This window comes from Chrysemys picta, chromosome 13 (genome assembly GCF_011386835.1).
Source record: "Chrysemys picta bellii isolate R12L10 chromosome 13, ASM1138683v2, whole genome shotgun sequence".
NCBI lineage: Eukaryota > Metazoa > Chordata > Testudines > Emydidae > Chrysemys > Chrysemys picta.
Window position 1 is genome coordinate 32,883,970 of NC_088803.1, and position 16,947 is coordinate 32,900,916.

At 45.2% G+C, this 16,947-nt stretch overlaps 1 protein-coding gene across 1 annotated transcript; it reads left to right on the forward strand.

Moving 5' to 3' along the window:
• Nucleotides 1-55: 55 nt before the first annotated feature.
• Nucleotides 56-15,435, forward strand: LOC101936904 (protein FAM83D). The gene is made up of 4 exons (XM_065565850.1): nucleotides 56-676; nucleotides 11,304-11,471; nucleotides 12,735-12,859; nucleotides 13,953-15,435. The coding sequence occupies exons 1-4, from the start codon at nucleotides 215-217 to the stop codon at nucleotides 14,908-14,910; spliced, it is 1,713 nt and encodes a 570-aa protein (XP_065421922.1). The 5' UTR covers nucleotides 56-214; the 3' UTR covers nucleotides 14,911-15,435.
• Nucleotides 15,436-16,947: the final 1,512 nt, after the last annotated feature.

A 16,947-nucleotide genomic window follows, 5' to 3' on the forward strand; every position in this document is an offset into this window, starting at 1 on the left:
AGGGGCGGGCTTGGCCAAACACATTCAAAAGCAGCCAGCCAACCACAGCGGGGGAAGGAGAGGTAGCGGCCTCCCCAATCCGTGGCGGCGGCGGCGCGGCAGCTCGTTTGGGTTCAAACTCCCTATAAAAGGCCCCCGCTCAGCCTCAGCTCGGCCCCCTTTCGGTTCAGCTCCCCTCTCCCCGGGTTGGTAGCAGCGGCGGCCGCGGCTCCCCATGGCGAACCAGTCCCAGTGCCTGGAGGACGCGCCCGGCCGCTGGTCCCCCGGGGAGCCGAGCTCGCCCGAGCTCTACAGCGAGGCGCAGCGGCTGGCGCTGGAGGAGCTGGTGGCGGGCGGCCGGGCCGCTTTCCGCGCTTTCCTGCGCCGGGAGAAGGTGCCCGGCTTCCTCTCGGAGCCCGAGATCCAGGCCATCCTCCAGGCGGCCGCAACGCCGGCCGGGGCCGAGGACGGGGCGGCCGAGCCCTCGCTCAGCGCCTCGCTGGACTGCTCCTCGCTCACCTACTTCCCCGAGCAGTCGGACGTGGAGCCGCCCGTGCTGGAGCTGGGCTGGCCGGCCTTCTCCAGCGGCTCGTACCGCGGCCTCACCCGCGTGGAGGCGCTTTTCCAGCCCAGCTTCGGGGAGACCATCTACAGCTGCAAGGAGGCGGTGCGCAGGCAGATCCGCTCGGCCAGGGAGGTGAGTCCCTAGCCCGGCCTCTGCGCCCCCTTCCTGCCCGAGCCGAGCCTCCTCCTCCTCCGGGCGCCCAGGCTTGTGCCTGGGGAACTGGGCGTGTAGCATCGGCCCCCGGCTGGAAGTGGTTTCCATCACATACAGGGGTTTAGAGTTTGGTTTAATGACTCTCGGTCAGTACCCTCCCTATACAAACGGTTCCAGCACCCCATGGAAGCTGGGCTGCAGGGGAGAGTTTAACCCGCCCTGCTGCTGTGTCCTTCAGTGTGAACAATCTCTAGCTCAGCTCAGCTCCCCTAGCGCTGCCCTTGGCTCTAATGACTGGGTGAGTGTTTAATCTGGGCAGTTAATGAGGGTGAGCTGTTGGTACGGAAAACCAGCGTCTGGCTGCGATTGAATAAATCCCTGTACTCATACTGTACACATTATTGCAATAATATTTGTACAAGGCATGCCTAGCCTGAGGTATCATTTGAAAACTCATAATTTGCTGGTGGTCAGTATTATCCCTGGTACAATGTCGCCACACATTCTATGTGAAGTTATAACGTTCCCCTGTATGGGGTTAACAACACATGTTTGAAACCCCACTGCCCTGCACAGGCAGAAATCAGGTCTGTCCTAAACAAAAGAGGGAATGTGTGCTTGCTTTAATTTGTATTTAAGCAGTAAACAGAATCATCAAGCAGAGAGGAAAACTAAAGGACGCTTACATATGTGGGGAAAAAACCAAGCAGGGAATATCTTTTCACATAGACTGTCTCTTTGGGTCTCTGCTGGAAATGTTTTTCAAGAGTGGGGCTGAAACTACAAAAAGGGGAGACAGAGGCCCCAAAACCCTCTACTCCCCACACAGACCATGCCCATCACATTCACTGCCCCTAAAGAGACAAAGGAAGCAGCTGTTAAACTGTGGGAGGAGTCCTGACCTGTGGATTGATTCTCATGACTGCTGAAAGCATGTGGTGAGAACTTTGCTTTGAATCTAATATAGTTTTGTTAGGCAGTGTTTTATCTTGTAACCATTTCTGAGTCTTATGCCTTATTACTTGTACTTTGTAGTTAATAATAAACTTGTTTTGTTTTATCTAATCCAGTATGTTCAAGTTGAAGTGTCTGGGTAACTTCCTTTGGGGTAGTAAATTGTGTGCCTGTTATTAAGGCTATGATTATGTCACTGAATCCGTGACTTCCAGAGACCTTTGTGACATTTTCTTCCCTGGAGCTGGCAGGCTGAGCAGCTCTCAGCTGCTGCTGGTGGCGGAGCCCCTGAGCACCAGGGGGACCCTGCAGCTCCCAGTCCCCACAGGTGGCGGGGGACACCCCACAGCTCCCAGCTGCCATGAATGGTGGGGGAACCTTCTCCACAACTCCAGGCAGTAAGGAGACCTCAGAGCTCCCTGTGGGTGGCAGGGTCCCCCAGCTGCTCAGTGTCTGTGGGTGCTGGACCCTCCTTCCTCCCCACTTTGTCAGGAATATTTTTAGTAAAACCCACAGGTCATAGGCTTCTGTGGATTTTTGTATATTGCCCGTGACCTGTCTGTAATTTTTACAAAAAAAAAATCCGACAAAATCTGAGCCTTACCTATTATTCTCCTAAAGGATTAACGGACTTAACCTATTTGTGCTGTCCAGGAGAGGGCTTAGCAGTACAGGACATATATTCCTGGGGAGAAATATGGGAGTGTGTTGGGATCACCCTGTAGTAGTAATTAAAGCTGGCAAGAGTCAAGGTGTGGCTGGCTGGCTGCAGCGCATACAGACATAGATGAGAGTGATTTACATTCTGGAGGCTGTTTGAAGAGCAGTCCAGGTTGGAGACTACAGCAGCAAGGCATTGTAACCTGAGGTGCCCTTTACAGGGCAGGGATAACACAGCTACTCATTGGTCTGGACTGTACCCTTGTATGTCACACCTGGGGCTAGTCAGACTCTTGGGCTGCGTCACCCTTGCCAGTTCTAACTAACACTCTCCTAGATCATGCTTTGAAAAGCATTCCTTAGTTTATCTTGGGGTATGTATGTAAGAAGGGGGCATTGTGGGGGAGAGACAGCACTGAAACAAACCATGGCTGTAGGAAGCGCTGATCTACAAGAAAGCAAAACAAACCCCCATAAGCCTCAGAATGCAGGCAAGGGATTCCCTGCAATTTTTATACTATGCTTCCAGCCTGTGCTGCTTGTAAGGAGCAAGGCTGGATTGAGGTCTCTGAGTCAGGGACTTGATCATCACCCAGATGTCCTCTAAGCTGGTTATAACATGTAGTGTAGCTGGGACCAATACTGTCCCAGTGACTGGGCTAAAACCTTGGACTGTCTGCTAAGCTGCATGAACATGGACCTGTTGATGTGGATTACAGCAGGAGAACATCTTTAGCACCGTAACTGCCTTCACTCTGCAAAATGGAACACCTTTTCTGCTATGGGGAGAAGGAAACCACATGAGGCCACGTATCTAATGTATGCCCAGCCCTTGTCATCACTGCACTTATTCTTGCAATGCTGCACCAGCAATATGGTTAATTATACCTGTTTAAAACTGGCACTAACATGATATAAAGGTTGAGGAAACAATGCACTCAGAAGTCAGAAATTGTAGAGTGAAGGCTGAATTGCCCCTTGTGCATATGCCTTACTTAGCATGTAGTGTCTGTCACTTCCACTTTGTCACTTGTCAAATATCACACTTTCTATAGTAAAAGCTTCCAGTTTCATAATCCTGCATACAAGCTGTACTACTGTGTAAAACAGACTATGCATCTAACATGCTATCCTAGCCAGAATATTAGGCCGTGTGTGTCTGCACTGAAATGACAATGTGAGCTATAATCTCTTCAAACAAATGAGTCAAATTTTAAAGTCACAAGACTAGGACAAATAAGAACATATTTTTAGTGTTAGGGTCATAATGATTTAACCATTTCTTGCTTTGCAATAGTCTCTCTATTGCGGAAAGGGGTAAAGTAATTAAAAAATCCTAAACCTATTAAACAATATATTATGAATGTATTGGTCTCTGTCTGCCTTACCATCTCCTATCAAAAACATCATGCACAAACTTGTCCAGTTTTTAAACAGCTTAGAAATTTTTTTAGGGATCTGTTTGTTTGGATCTGGGCCACACCTATTAATTCTTTCCCTTCTAGCAATGTTACACAGTTACATAAATATTAAACTCCATCCTCCCTTTATGCTGCTTGCCAAGACATTCCAGCTCTTTTCACCCAAATGTTCCACTGCTTATGAGCTGAAGTTTGTCTTGGCCAAATCAAATGGATCCTTAATTGCTCCCGTATCAAGTTTCTAACCAATTTGTCTTGTGTAGCTGCAGTTCCCTAATAAATGCTGTGTTGCTTTTCAAAGTTCTTGCACGTGTAGCTTCCCTCTCTGATGCAATAGGATTTTATCTGCAAAGACAACCCTCTGGCCAGAATGCTGTGATTTCCCCCTCCCTTTCCCTCCCTAGTCTGTAAACAGCTGATGTTCATAGTTTTGCACAGCAGCAGTGGTGTTAAACTTCACCTGATGCTAGCCAGTTTCACTACTGCCAGTGGGAACCCCCGGGCAGCTATGAAACTGTCCAATGTCAGTTTCACACTGCTGTTTGAGGGGAGCTGAAGAGGCAGGCATTTAGCTTCTTGGCAGGTGGGACTGAAGATGCCAAAACTGGGAAGCTGGCAAAAAGATGGCCTAGAAGTCCTTTTTGTTTGGTCCTGCTGCATTTGTGTGTGTGTGCTCCCACTCCCCCACCTGCCACCCCTACCAGCCAGAAGGCTCTGAGGTGGGGAGAAGAAAGCAAGCGCAATCTTTTTGTCAGCAGCTAGTATCTGAGGTAAGGGGGATGTCCTTCATCTCGTCATCTTTGCCGCCGATGTCTACTAGTGTGGCTTCTTAGCAAGATTGAGGCCCTGTGCAGAGTCTAGGGCTAGCAGCTGAAGATGGCAGACTAGCTGGGCTTTTCGCTAGAGGCTGAGCCAGTGGGAAAGCATTGTTTTTGTTGGTTAAAGTTAGACATTTAAACCATGCCCTAGACCTAATCTAGTTGATAAACACCACACAAAACATGCACTTCTAGCAAAAACAATTGCTAGAGGCAATGGGCCAGATCTTGTTTTCTCACAGTAACGTAACCTCCAGAATAGCTGTTTATTGCCACTGAATTATTGCCCAGATCTTTGGGCCCCATAGCTCCTATAACTTGTATCTTAGGCTTGGTCTACACTTAAAATTAGATGGATCTAGCTACGTCACTCAGGGCTGTGAAATTTTTCACACCTCACATGCTATAGTTGCATCAAATTAACTCTTGGTATAGGTGCAGATAGGTTGATAGAATTCTTCCATCACCCTAGTGACTACTGCTTGGAGAGGTCAATTAACTACTTCAATGAGAAACACCCATCCATCAATGTAGGAGGCATATACTCTGGCTCTACAGCAGCATAGCTGCATCACCGTAGCTGTGTTACTGTTGTATAGACATAGCATTAAGATGTCCTATAATGCTACTAAGAACCAAGCAGGCATCAAACAACCGAAAGAGAATGTCTTGCTCATTTTCTCCCTTGTACTCCAAGGTTTGACTTGGCATAAGGTGCCATAATTGGTCAGATGTCTAGTATCCTGTCTCTGACAGTGGCTAATACCAGAAGAGACAAAGGCAGCATCTCCTTCCCCCGCCAAGTCCTTTCTATAATTGAACTGAGGGATAGCTCAGTGGTTTGATCATTGGCCAGCTAAACCCAGGGTTGTGAGTTCAATCCTTGAGGGAGCCACTTAGAGATCTGGGGCAAAATCAGTACTTGGTCCTGCTAGTGAAGGCAGGGGGCTGGACTCAATGACCTTTCAAGGTTCCTTCCAGTTTGAAGAGATAGGATATCTCCATTAATTTATTTATAATTTAACAGTATTTTACAGGGTCCTGGAGGAGGATTTTTTTCCTGCTTACCTGTAACTTACACTCAAACTAACAATGCCCTCCACCCTGCCCTTTGCTAACTTCAAATGGCAACCAGAAACCAATTCAAGGTATGTGTATTATGGGAGGGAATACAATGAGCATTTGGACAATCATCTCTGGAGTGAGCGAGGTCAGGCTTTTTAATCTGGGAGGATCATGTTCTGAATATGCTGCTTTTGGTTGCTAACAAACAATAACTTTAAAAATACACCTAGGCAGTTTAAAAAAAAGAAACTTGTCAGGTCAGCTGTTGATCTATATGTGCATGACAACCCACAACGATGCCACCCAAAACACAATAGAACAGGAAAGGCCAAGTGCTACGGGGCTGAATTTTTAAAGATGTAGTGTCTTGAGGGCCAGAATTCCATGTCAATCAGTGTTAGGGTATGAAAGAGGGAGTAAGAGATAAGATTTTTTTTTTTTATGCTGCCCTACAATGTGAGTGAAAAGGGGTCACTTGAGAGAGAAAAAAGGACACGTGAATTTAAAATGAATAAAAGACACACCATTTCAAGTCGTTCTAATCCACCTAAGGAATTTGCAACCCCAAGAGATCAGTCAATTACTATAGCTGAAGTTAAAAATAGCCTTGATTAAAATTAGGACCAATAATGTGTAATTAGACACAATAAAAGCAGTCACTAAATCTCATGCTTCAGGGCATAAACTGACTGAGAGTTAGGAAGAAAGTTATTTTCTTTCTTTCCCAGCCCAGTGTACAACACTGCGTACCTGGCTTGGTACTATGTGCTCTGTATAGAGGTTGGGGTTGGTTTCCTCTGAAGCTATGGGTATTAACTACAGCCAAAGGCAGGATATTGGATTAGATGGACCAATGGTCTGACACTTCTTCAATAATAAGAGCAGGCTCCCGATTCAGGTTTTTCTTGGTGGTTAAAGACTAGCTGGAAGGAAGTGCCTTTTCCAGGGGTGGCTGTGAAAATATAAAATACGTGAATGGAAACATTGGTCTACTTGTGTTTGGCTTGGAATGCTGGTCTGTCCAGTGCAGTAGGAAAACAGCCCCTCTTTCCATATTCCTGTACCTGACAGTAATGCGCAGAAGGAGGATTGGAGTTCTGTGGCTCAGAGGTAGATGTGGACCTACAAGAAGAAACTTGGCCTTGTGACTAGTCCAGTTCAAGTGTACACATAGCTCACTGAGGAAGGTAAAGTCCAGAGGTGGTAGTGCTGGCTAGAAATAAATCACAGTACTCAAGCAATGTGCTTAAATTTAGCATGTTACTATAGCACTGATACCAGAATTCTGGAAATCTCAGATTCAGTAGGGGCATGGTAGCAGATAGGATTATCCAATAAGGGATAAACGCACTTCTACAGGTGCCAGAGCTACTTGAAACCAGAATTGCCTGCTGTAACTTGCATACAACTCAAACTACTACATGAGACTGGCCTCTTCTTCAGGGATTACCTCTGTCACATAATGCCCTGGGTCTGCATAGAAACTTCCAAATGTTGGGAGGTATTGAGTGTTTCTTTATCTTGGGTTTTTATCAGATAGGAAAGTTGCTGATTCAGGCCAGCTCTTGCAGTGCCTTCAAGGGGCTAATCAATTCCAACTGGTGTAGTTCAGTAAAGGTTGCTGATGTAGCATTATCTCTATTCTATACAAGGAGGGATTAAAATCCGAGTTTAGAGAAGTAAACAAGTGATTCAGGTACCGGAAATAGCAAGGGAGGTGTAGCTATTAATCTGTATTGTTGTAACGTGCATAGCTGGTGCAATAAAGGGAAACGACAAGAGAATGAATAACTTCTATCCACCTGTGCCTGTAAATGTACCCTTCAGTGGCAGAAACTAGTCACGCTGCTCACCCGAGACTAAAACAACTCCTGTGGCCTAAAACCCACACTAAAGCTGAGGCCTGGATCATCCTGCAGGGATCAAAGTATGGAGAGAGTCTACTATACACCCATCCTGCATGTGCGCACACATCCCTCCTGAAGCAGTGAAGAGTGAAATTTCATGAATAAGAATAGGTGACGGAATGCAAATACACAAGTGGGTACTGTACCCTTGTTTGTGTGAAAAGTCCCTTGGTCTCTGTATGCCAAGAGCAGTTAGGAACCTCCATTCCAAGCTTTCTCTTGAAGACCAAATGTGGTAAAAGGGAGAAATTGCTTTCACTGGGTTTCTCTCCCCTTGCAGAGCTTAGAGAAGTTCTCTATTTAAAACCGCGGTTCAGAAATGTTTGAAGCTCTGATGAGTTCAGCACTTGGTTTACAGATTTGGACGATACTGGCCTTTCTAGTACATCCATAAATTTAGATGGAGTGTGTATATATTTTTAAAAAGAGAGACAAACTTCCCCCTCTCCCTCCCAATTTCCAAGCAACTTCTCTGATCTAGTATGTACCTATGTCTGCATCTTAATAGCTTGGTATGGTGTGCAGCTGTAACATGCCATGATTCCATGTAAAACCCCAGGTTCAGAATGAACTTTGCCTAAACTGTAAATGTGGTCTGTCTCTTCATAGACTTCACTTTTTCTTTCCCCTCCCTTCCATAGCCTTATAATGAGGCTTAAATATTTCTGGATGCACATGTTCCCCTCTAGGCTAAAAAGAAAGTTAAGGTGGTGGGCAAGTGGTTCTGTAACACTGGTGGATGAGATCATGGTTCCAATGCCACTTCAGTTCCAGGTGAACTCTACTGTTTGCTGAATTGGGGAGCTCATTTGCAGTAGAGGTGACCACCTGGGGGAAGAAACGCTGGCCAGAAACGTCATAATACTCTTCTCATGGTCAGTCTAAGGAGTAGCACTGTCATCTTTCTAGTTGTAAAGCTATGTAGCTAGGCAGTTTCAATGTTTAGCAAAAGGTCTGGTGACACTTGTGTATGAGGGGGAGAGTGGATGGATAAACTTTCAGCTTGAGGTCATGCACAATCCTAAATGAGGGAAGGGTGTAAATGCATTAAACAAAAAGTAATTAAACAGTGAGAGAGATGACTATCAAACAGCAACAGATTGTTATTGCCTAACGACTGGTGAGTCAATATTTGATTTTGATTGAACCTTGGGGCAGCTAGTGAGTGATGGACTAGTAGAAACGCCCTGAAGCCAGAACGTGTGATCATACTGCATTCACTAGCATCTAGCTTTCCAAAGTAAGTCACTTGTACCCTGTGAACCAGAAAGGTAGTTTCAGTCCACTGGTATTTTAGTTTCTGCCACTGTAGTGCCAGGCATACAAAGCAAAAGGTGAGGACAGTGCCACAGGGGTGACCAACCTGTGGCTCTGGAGCCACATGTGGCTCTTCAGAAGTTAATATGCAGCTCTTTGTATAGGCACCGCCTCTGGGGCTGGTGCTATAGGCGCCAATGTGCCGGGGTGTGTGTGTGTGTGTGCTCACTGCTCAACCCCTGGCTCTGCCACAAGCCCTGCCCCCGCTCAACCCCTTCCCGCCCCCTCCCCTGAGCCTGCTGTGCCCTCGCTCCTTCCCCTTCTCTTCTGCCCCTCCCCCCCCCCTCCTGCATGCCACAAAACAGCTTATCGGGGGGGAGAGGCATTGATTGGCGGGGCTGCCGGTGGGTGGGAGGCACTGGCAGGCGGGCGGTGGGGGGGTGCTACTGACATATTACAGTGGCTCTTTGGCAATGTACATTGGTAAATTCTGGCTCCTTCTCAGGCTCAAGTTGGCCACCCCTGCTTTATGTCTACACCAGGGATGGGCAACCTACGGCCTACGGGCTGAATCCAGCCCGTCAAGGCTTTGAATCTGGCCCGTGGGATTTCCGGCCCCTGGTGGACACAGCCTAAGCCTTAATGTCTACACCACACCTTAGTCTGAGCCCTGCAAGCCTGAGCCAGCTGGCATGGGTCAGACATGGGTTTTTAATTGCAGTGTAGACATACCCTTAGAAGCACCTTCACTAATGACGCCTTTCAAATGGCAAGTATTGGTGAGATTACAGCTGGGTGAATAAAATGCAGCCAATAACTGGTTTGACCGATTTAGAATGGGCTTTTCAATAGCGGCCAGTGTTGATCTATCTGTTCCCCTTGAATTAAACAGGAGTTTTCTAGCATTGACTTAATGGTGGTAGCGGTAGACCAAAACTGAATGCTCTTGCTAAATACCTTTAGCCTCCCTCTTCTGGCTGTCACAACAGCTTATTATTTCCTCAAATTATTCGAATAATGCTTGGAGGGTAGCTTGTTGCAAGTGCTCGAAAGCTAAAATTCAAGCTGTTTAATTTTCACTAGTACTGCTTATCTTCCTTGATTTGATATGCATGACTTTTAGAATTGGGATTCTTGTGAAAATGTGGACTTTTTCAACTCAAAATCTACTTTCAGTGGATATTTTCTAATGTCCACTTAAATTGTGGTTTCTGCAAACACTTTCTACAGTAAACTCTTGTTAGGACACATGCAAAAAGCAAATCTGTTTAAAAACACCTGAGTATTTCTGCAGACTCTAATTACCAGTGCTTTGGAACAGGGTACAATGGTGAACAAAAAAGTAAATCTCTGTACTTGTGGGAAGTAACTTTGTGTGTGAGCAATACCACACAAGTAGAGGTTATGCAGCGTACCTATACACACCTTGGGGCTGGGTTACACCTCATAAGTGCAGTTCCCATACACCTACATTACTTGTATAGCCACTCTCCTTTGATGAGCCAGTACTTTGGAATATGGCGAAACAAGCCATCAAATTGAATTTTTTTTACCCATCTCCATCATCCCCAAGCCAGATGCACTTCTTCTGAATGATGAAGGGCTAGATATCTAGCTCTGTGATGACATTTGGAGTCAGCTAGATGGGTTGCTAGAACACATATGGCTGTGGTCCTAGTTCTTAGTAGCCTGGAAGAGAAGGATCTTCCTGTCTTGGGCTTTGTCTACACTAGAGGAATTATTAGCAGAAAGCGTGCAATGGTGCTAATGCTGGTGGAAAGCTGATCTTTTGGTGAAGGCACTGGACTGGGACTCAAACTATTAATACCTGGCTCTATCAGGGTTCAGTTCCCAGCTCTGCCCCAGACTCCCTTTCTGACCGTGGATAAACAGCTTAATGTCTGTGTGCATGGGGATGATGATGATGATGTATCCCTATCGGACAGGGGTGTTGTGAGGATAAATTCATTAAAGCTTGAGAGATGCTCAGATACTACAGGGATGGAAGACATGTTAGATAGTCCAGTATAGATAGGAGCTTTTAGGTCTAAAACTCTCTCGAGCCGCAGTGAACTGATCAGCGACTGTAGGGCTAAGACAAATCCTTGCAGCAGGAGGTGTTCAGCCCAGAGTATCTGGGAGCAAGGGAGTGGAGCCAACTCTGCAAGATTGCTGACTGTGCCACGCCAGCTCCCCAGGTGCTGAAATAAGATGTCCTTATGCAAGGTTGTGCAGAAAAGCAAACCATAACATGTGAGAGCATTAACAGGTGTGGGAATAATCCATCTGGGATCATCCTGTATACTCCAGGGCATAGTGAGTTTGACTAAATTGTGGGAACATAAGATGATCATTTTGCCAAACAATAACAACCAAAAGCAGCATGAAAGTCTCATTATACAGCCAGACATGTTTCTGAATGAGAACTGACTGGGGGAGCTACTGATCTAGACAGGCAAGTCATGCTTACTTGTGTAATGAGAGAGTCAGGCTCTGGGCCTCATGGCGTCTTCTGTTTCTGCAGGTGATCGCTCTGGTTATGGATTCCTTCACAGATATTGATATCTTCAGTGATCTTCAGGAAGCCTATAGAAAGCGGAAGATTCCGGTCTACATCCTTCTGGACCAAGATTTTCTACCCCACTTCATGGAAATGTGCAGGAGTCTGGGAGTCTGCCCTGAGCAGGAAGGTGTAAGTATTAGAGGCGTTTTCTATGGTAAATTATAGCATTGCCTTTGAAAGACACGCCAGTATTTCACATGCTGCCTATAGTTGAACATTTTAGATACTCTTTTATGTTTGTTTGGAAGCCTCTGTGTATCCCAAAGGTTGGGGATTTACACTGCAGGATTTGAATCTGGGCTCTGCATTAACCCAACATGATAGGCTCCCAAAACCAGCAAGAGCCACGTAGAAGCAGCATATTGGCCCTTATCCCAACTTATACGTATTGTATTGCAATACTATTCAGAGGCCACAGTTGTAGGGAGTAGCCCCATTGTTCTGAGTGCCATACGTACGTATAGGAAGAGACTGTCCTTGTCCCGAAGAGCATGCATTCTAAATCACATGTGGCTTTTATAATCTGTTCTCCCCTCCCCCCATAATATGCATTTCTTTTTAAATGAAGTGTCAAATGTCAGACCCACCTGATGTAGTCATGTAGGTCATGTGATGTATTCCAGTTCTTCAGAATCCGTTTTAATTATGAATAATTAAAAAAAAAAATTCTAGCTCTCATGGTTGAGGAATCTTCCAAGCGTAAAGCTATGCAGTGTTGCCTTAAGTTTTCAGAAATCTTGAAGTGTGAACTCCCCTGCCCCTGATTTACTCTCACTGAGAGGTTGGTACTAAAGCCCAATGATGACATTCAGGGGACAGAATAAGGGATGGAGTAGGATTTGGAAGTTTCTGCAGGGCAGGAAATGCAGAGGGACCAAAAGGGTGGTGGGGACAAAGGTAGGGAAGAAATAATGGTACCCCCAAAGATGAGGCTATTTTCCCAATAAGTGCTGCTGAATGTGAAAATCTGGTACTAAATCACTAATGATTAAAAGTTCAATTATTACAGACAAGGCCATTTCTACCTTCGATCTTTGTGCAAACCTCCAGTTGACAATAGTGAGAGTTTCTTTTAGTCCTAACCTATGCCTTGACTAATGACCCATAATTAAAATGGAATTGGGGCATCTCTGCAGATTGAGTCTGACATCTCTGTAAGCTGTGTAGAGACAAGGAACTCAACCACATTTATCTCTATAGTGGTTAGCACAAATTTGCTGTTATTAATGGTTAATAATAGTGTCACTTACTGTCCAGCAAGTATTAATACTAAGTGGTATTAAGCAAGTCAGTTTCTTTCCTCTCTCCACTGCATGGTTTATATGTTTATATGTTGAAGAGAATTGTTGACTCTTATGAAAATCAGTTTAATGTATTTTTTCTTTTAAACAGCTGATGAGAGTTCGAACTATAACTGGGAACACTTACTACACAAGGTCAGGAGCTAAAATTGTTGGGAAAGTCCATGAGAAGTTCATGTTAATTGATGGCATTAGAGTGACGACAGGCTCCTACAGGCAAGTTCTGGGGTCCTTTGCATTTCTTTAGGTCTTTGTGGGGAGGAGATTTCTGCAAGAAGTGAAAACTAACTTGAAAGATATAGGATTGGCTCAAAAGCAATATTGGTGGTTCATCTATCTAATGCTATTAACTTTTTGAATCTGAATCAGCCTTGAGTAATGGGAAATTGAGAGTGGCTGCATTTCAATTGAGCGCTCAGATCCATAGAGGAGGATCATGGGGAGGAAAACATTTTGTCTCATTGCTTCTGTTTCTGGCAGGCTGAGCTCCCTAGTACGCTATTTCCTGTAACTTCCACCATTTGTGGGAACTTTCTACCATTTGTATTATTCAAACACCTACAGCCAGTTGTGCAAGGGCAAGCATATTTCTCACTTAGTTTTTGTTGCTGCATCAGAGATGAAACCTAGTTGCATGGTGGATTCCTAAAAACCAGTGCACAACCACATGACCATACGTTAGCTCAATGGTTTTCAACCAGGGGTATGGATACCCCTAGAGGTACACAGAAGTCTTCCAGGGGGTACATCAGCTCATCAAGATATTTGCCTAGTTTTATAATAGCTTACATAAAAAGCACTAGCAAAGTCAGTACAAACTAAAATTTCATACAGACAATGACTTGTTTATACTGCTCTATATACTATACGCTGAAATGTAAGTACAATATTTATATTCCAGTTGATTTATTTTATAATTATATGGTATAAATGAGAAAGTCAGCAATCTTTCAGTGATAGTGTGCAGTGATACTTTTGTATTTTATGTCTGATTTTGTAAGCAAGTAGTTTAAGTGAGGTGTAACTTGGGGATACAAAAGACAAATCGGACTCCTGAAAGGGGTACAGTAGTCTAGAAAGGTTGAGAGCCACTGCATTATCTCAACAGGCTTCTGTATGACTATGGCATAAAGTGTCATCGATTGCATAAGGACTGGATATGGATAGCCCTAATGGAAAGTTATACCTCACCTAAACACATAACCCGCCTAATCTGTACTTGTCACTCGGTGTGTGTATAGTTGTACTATTCATTCTAATGTACCAGTTAAAGTGAGATTAACTGTGAATCTCCATTTGTTTTCAATAGCTTCACGTGGACTGATGGGAAATTAAATAGCAGTAACTTGTTGCTGCTGTCAGGCCAAGTGGCTGAACACTTTGATCTGGAGTTCAGGATCCTTTATGCACAGTCAAAACCGATCAGCCCTAAGCTGCCATCCAGCTGCCGGAGCAGTGGAATATTTGATCACCTGGTCAATGGAATAAAATCACCCAAAGACTACACTGTGGGAAACCTCTTGAGAGCCGAGTTGGCCAGACTGTCAAGCACCCCCAAGAAACCACTGAAAAAAACAGATTTGGCTAACAACACTGAAGGAAGCAAATCCTATAACCTAGGTCCTTCCTACATCGGCACAGAGGAGTGGTTTGGAAGTCAGGAGGCCATAGTGGAACCAAAGGAGGTGAACAGCATGTCTACTCAAACTGAACCATGGGAAGAGAAGCCCACAGTGACACTCTCTAATGCTGTCACGCAAACCAGTGTTGTAATGGTAGCATCTGGAACCCAAACCTCTGTTGCTGCTAGAATGGCTGGCACTCAAACAGTTGTGCCACGGAAGACTGCTATGACCCAGACAGACAAGAAGGAGAGTGTGGAAGAGCATCTACTGCTGAGACAACAATCGAAAGAAGGATCTCCTTCATCTGGAAAGTCCACATCAACTTCTTCTAGTCTACGGTCACTTTCTTCATCATCTTCCCAGTGCTCTCTGGCAAGCTCTACCAGCTCGCTGTCCTCTCTGAGGTCCATTGAGTACTCTGGCAACCACAGGGCAGAGTACTTCCAAAAACTGCATAAAGAGAGGCAGGTCCACTACTCTGTTATCAGGTCCAAACTTAACCATATGGTTGCTATCCTCTCCCGAAGGGGACGCGTGCCTGAAAACTGTACAAGCTGCCACGTTGTAAGCTGCAATGTAAAACAGAGGCGTGAGATCAGCACCAGCCTACTCAGCCTCAGAGACATTTCAGTGTTCAAATAAATGACTGAGTTGGCTATAAGCACAAGAGCTCCAGGCTCACTGCACTTTTAATAGCTGCTGATTCTTGTAGTCCATCCTGGTACCCTGTGTATAGGGGCTGGTAACTTGCCAGCACTACAGTCTCATTCTATACAACTTGTTAAACAATGCACTGAAATATTTTTAGATATTTGTAATGCCATAAGTGCCTCCACTTGCTTTTTTAACATAGAATGAATTTTACTGTTATTACATCTGTGGATGTTTACCCCCTCAATTCCTTGTTAGACTGTAACTAGCTAGTGCTTTGTAGTGCTGTCAGCATTATGGTTTTAACTTATTTATAGTTAGAAAAGTTATCAAGTCAGAATGATTCTGTTCAAACTGGGTTCTGAGATCTTATTCTGATTTCCACTCACTAACATGAATTATTTTAATATTGGGTTTTATTATAACTTTGGCTTTTTAAAGTTGTTTTATTTTCACAATAATGTGGGGGAAATAGCTTCACATATCTGCAATAAACAAGGCTAACTTTGTTCCTAATCTGACTTCAATGATCAATTTAGATATATTATGGGTTTATCACTCTTGCATGATAGTCATAAGGACTCTAGATAAGAGCTTATGGGTGTTTTTGTGTTTGATTATATCCCCTCTGTTTAACTCCAATCTAATGAAACTCACTGAGTGGTACCTAACTAGCCAATCTTCCAGCCTCCATCATTCTTTTGCACATTTTGTTTTCTATAAAACCAAGCTTCTTTAATAACCTAGTAAACAACCCTGATGAACGCCCACTCTACACTACAGAGTATAACCCCCATCTTTTGGGAGAACTCTCATAAGTCTGAGAAGCTTTAAGGCCTTTTCAGGGTCTATGCTACAAAAAGCGATCATGTGGGGCAGCAAAACCAATAGGTATGTATTACCTTACATTTTTTCTTTGTGGGATATTTTGTTGAAAAACAGTTACTCCTGTTAGGAAGGAGAATGTGTCTTTATTACCCCACACTCTCTGTAGTTGCCCCTCAGAAGGAAATTCTTCCTGATGAGTAGGCACCTGATTCTATTAAATCAAGGGAATCTCCTAGCAATGGCAGCCCTGGCCTGTACTAGCAAAAGTTTCTAGTGCAATAATGTCAGGAATATGATTATTTACAATGTTTTTATACCAGCAAAAGGCCTTACTGTTGTACCAGCAAAACAGTCCTCTTGGCAGTCTAGTTCATTTTGTTCAGGTAACTGGTGTAAGTTATAAGGGCAAAAGAACTGGTCGGTATAAGCTACTTCCCCACAAGGGAAGCATTGCGGGTGTAGGCCATATTTCAATGTGCCTGTAAACAGTTAGTCTAGTAACTTTCTTCTCTATAAGGTATCATATAGGACATGGGGCTGTGTGAGGGCAGGGGGTAGCTCAGGGTGCTGGGAGAGGGGTATTAGGAGCTATGTGCTCAGAGGGTTCCCCTGCAGTCCCTGTTCCCAGAGGTGTCTGCCAGCCATAGACCCAGGTATCCCCACCTGAGCAGTTCTTAGACTGCCTCTGTGGGAGCAAAGGGGGCTGGGAGCTGAGGAGCACCTTCAACCTGGGGCACCAGCCAGAGTAGCTGCTGCCCCGCACTGCCCGGTTCCGGCTTCCCGCCTCCAACCTGAGCAGGGAGAGGTGTGGAGTTGCCCCTGGGACTGCCATGCTCTTGCACTGCAGTTTTTGGTTTTGTTTGTTTTTTGGGGGTGGGGGAATGCCCTCCACGTCCCCAACTCTGCCCATGGGCTCAGGGCTTCTGCCCCACAGGGAGCATCGGGGCTCTGGGATTCAGGATCTGCTGTGACGGGTTCGGTCACAGAGACCCCCTTGGGACTGTCACATGATGTGCTGGGACCACCTCTGAGCCCGTTTTCCCTGCCAGCTTGGGACTTTGGAACCCTGTCTTGTTAAGCCAGACCCACTAGCCTGCTGCAACACAGACCCAGGGTCTGAACCACGCCCTCAAAGCTCCAGACTTAACTGAAAACAGCTCAGCAAGTACTCCTGTCTCCAGCACCCAGACACCCAGCTCC

Coding starts and splice junctions, on each gene's coding strand:
- LOC101936904 (XM_065565850.1), top strand. CDS start 215: ATGGCGAACCAGTCCCAGTGCCTGGAGGACGCGCCCGGCCGCTGGTCC. Junction 677..11,303: donor AGATCCGCTCGGCCAGGGAG/GTGAGTCCCTAG, acceptor CTGTTTCTGCAG/GTGATCGCTCTGGTTATGGA. Junction 11,472..12,734: donor TCTGCCCTGAGCAGGAAGGT/GTAAGTATTAGA, acceptor TCTTTTAAACAG/CTGATGAGAGTTCGAACTAT.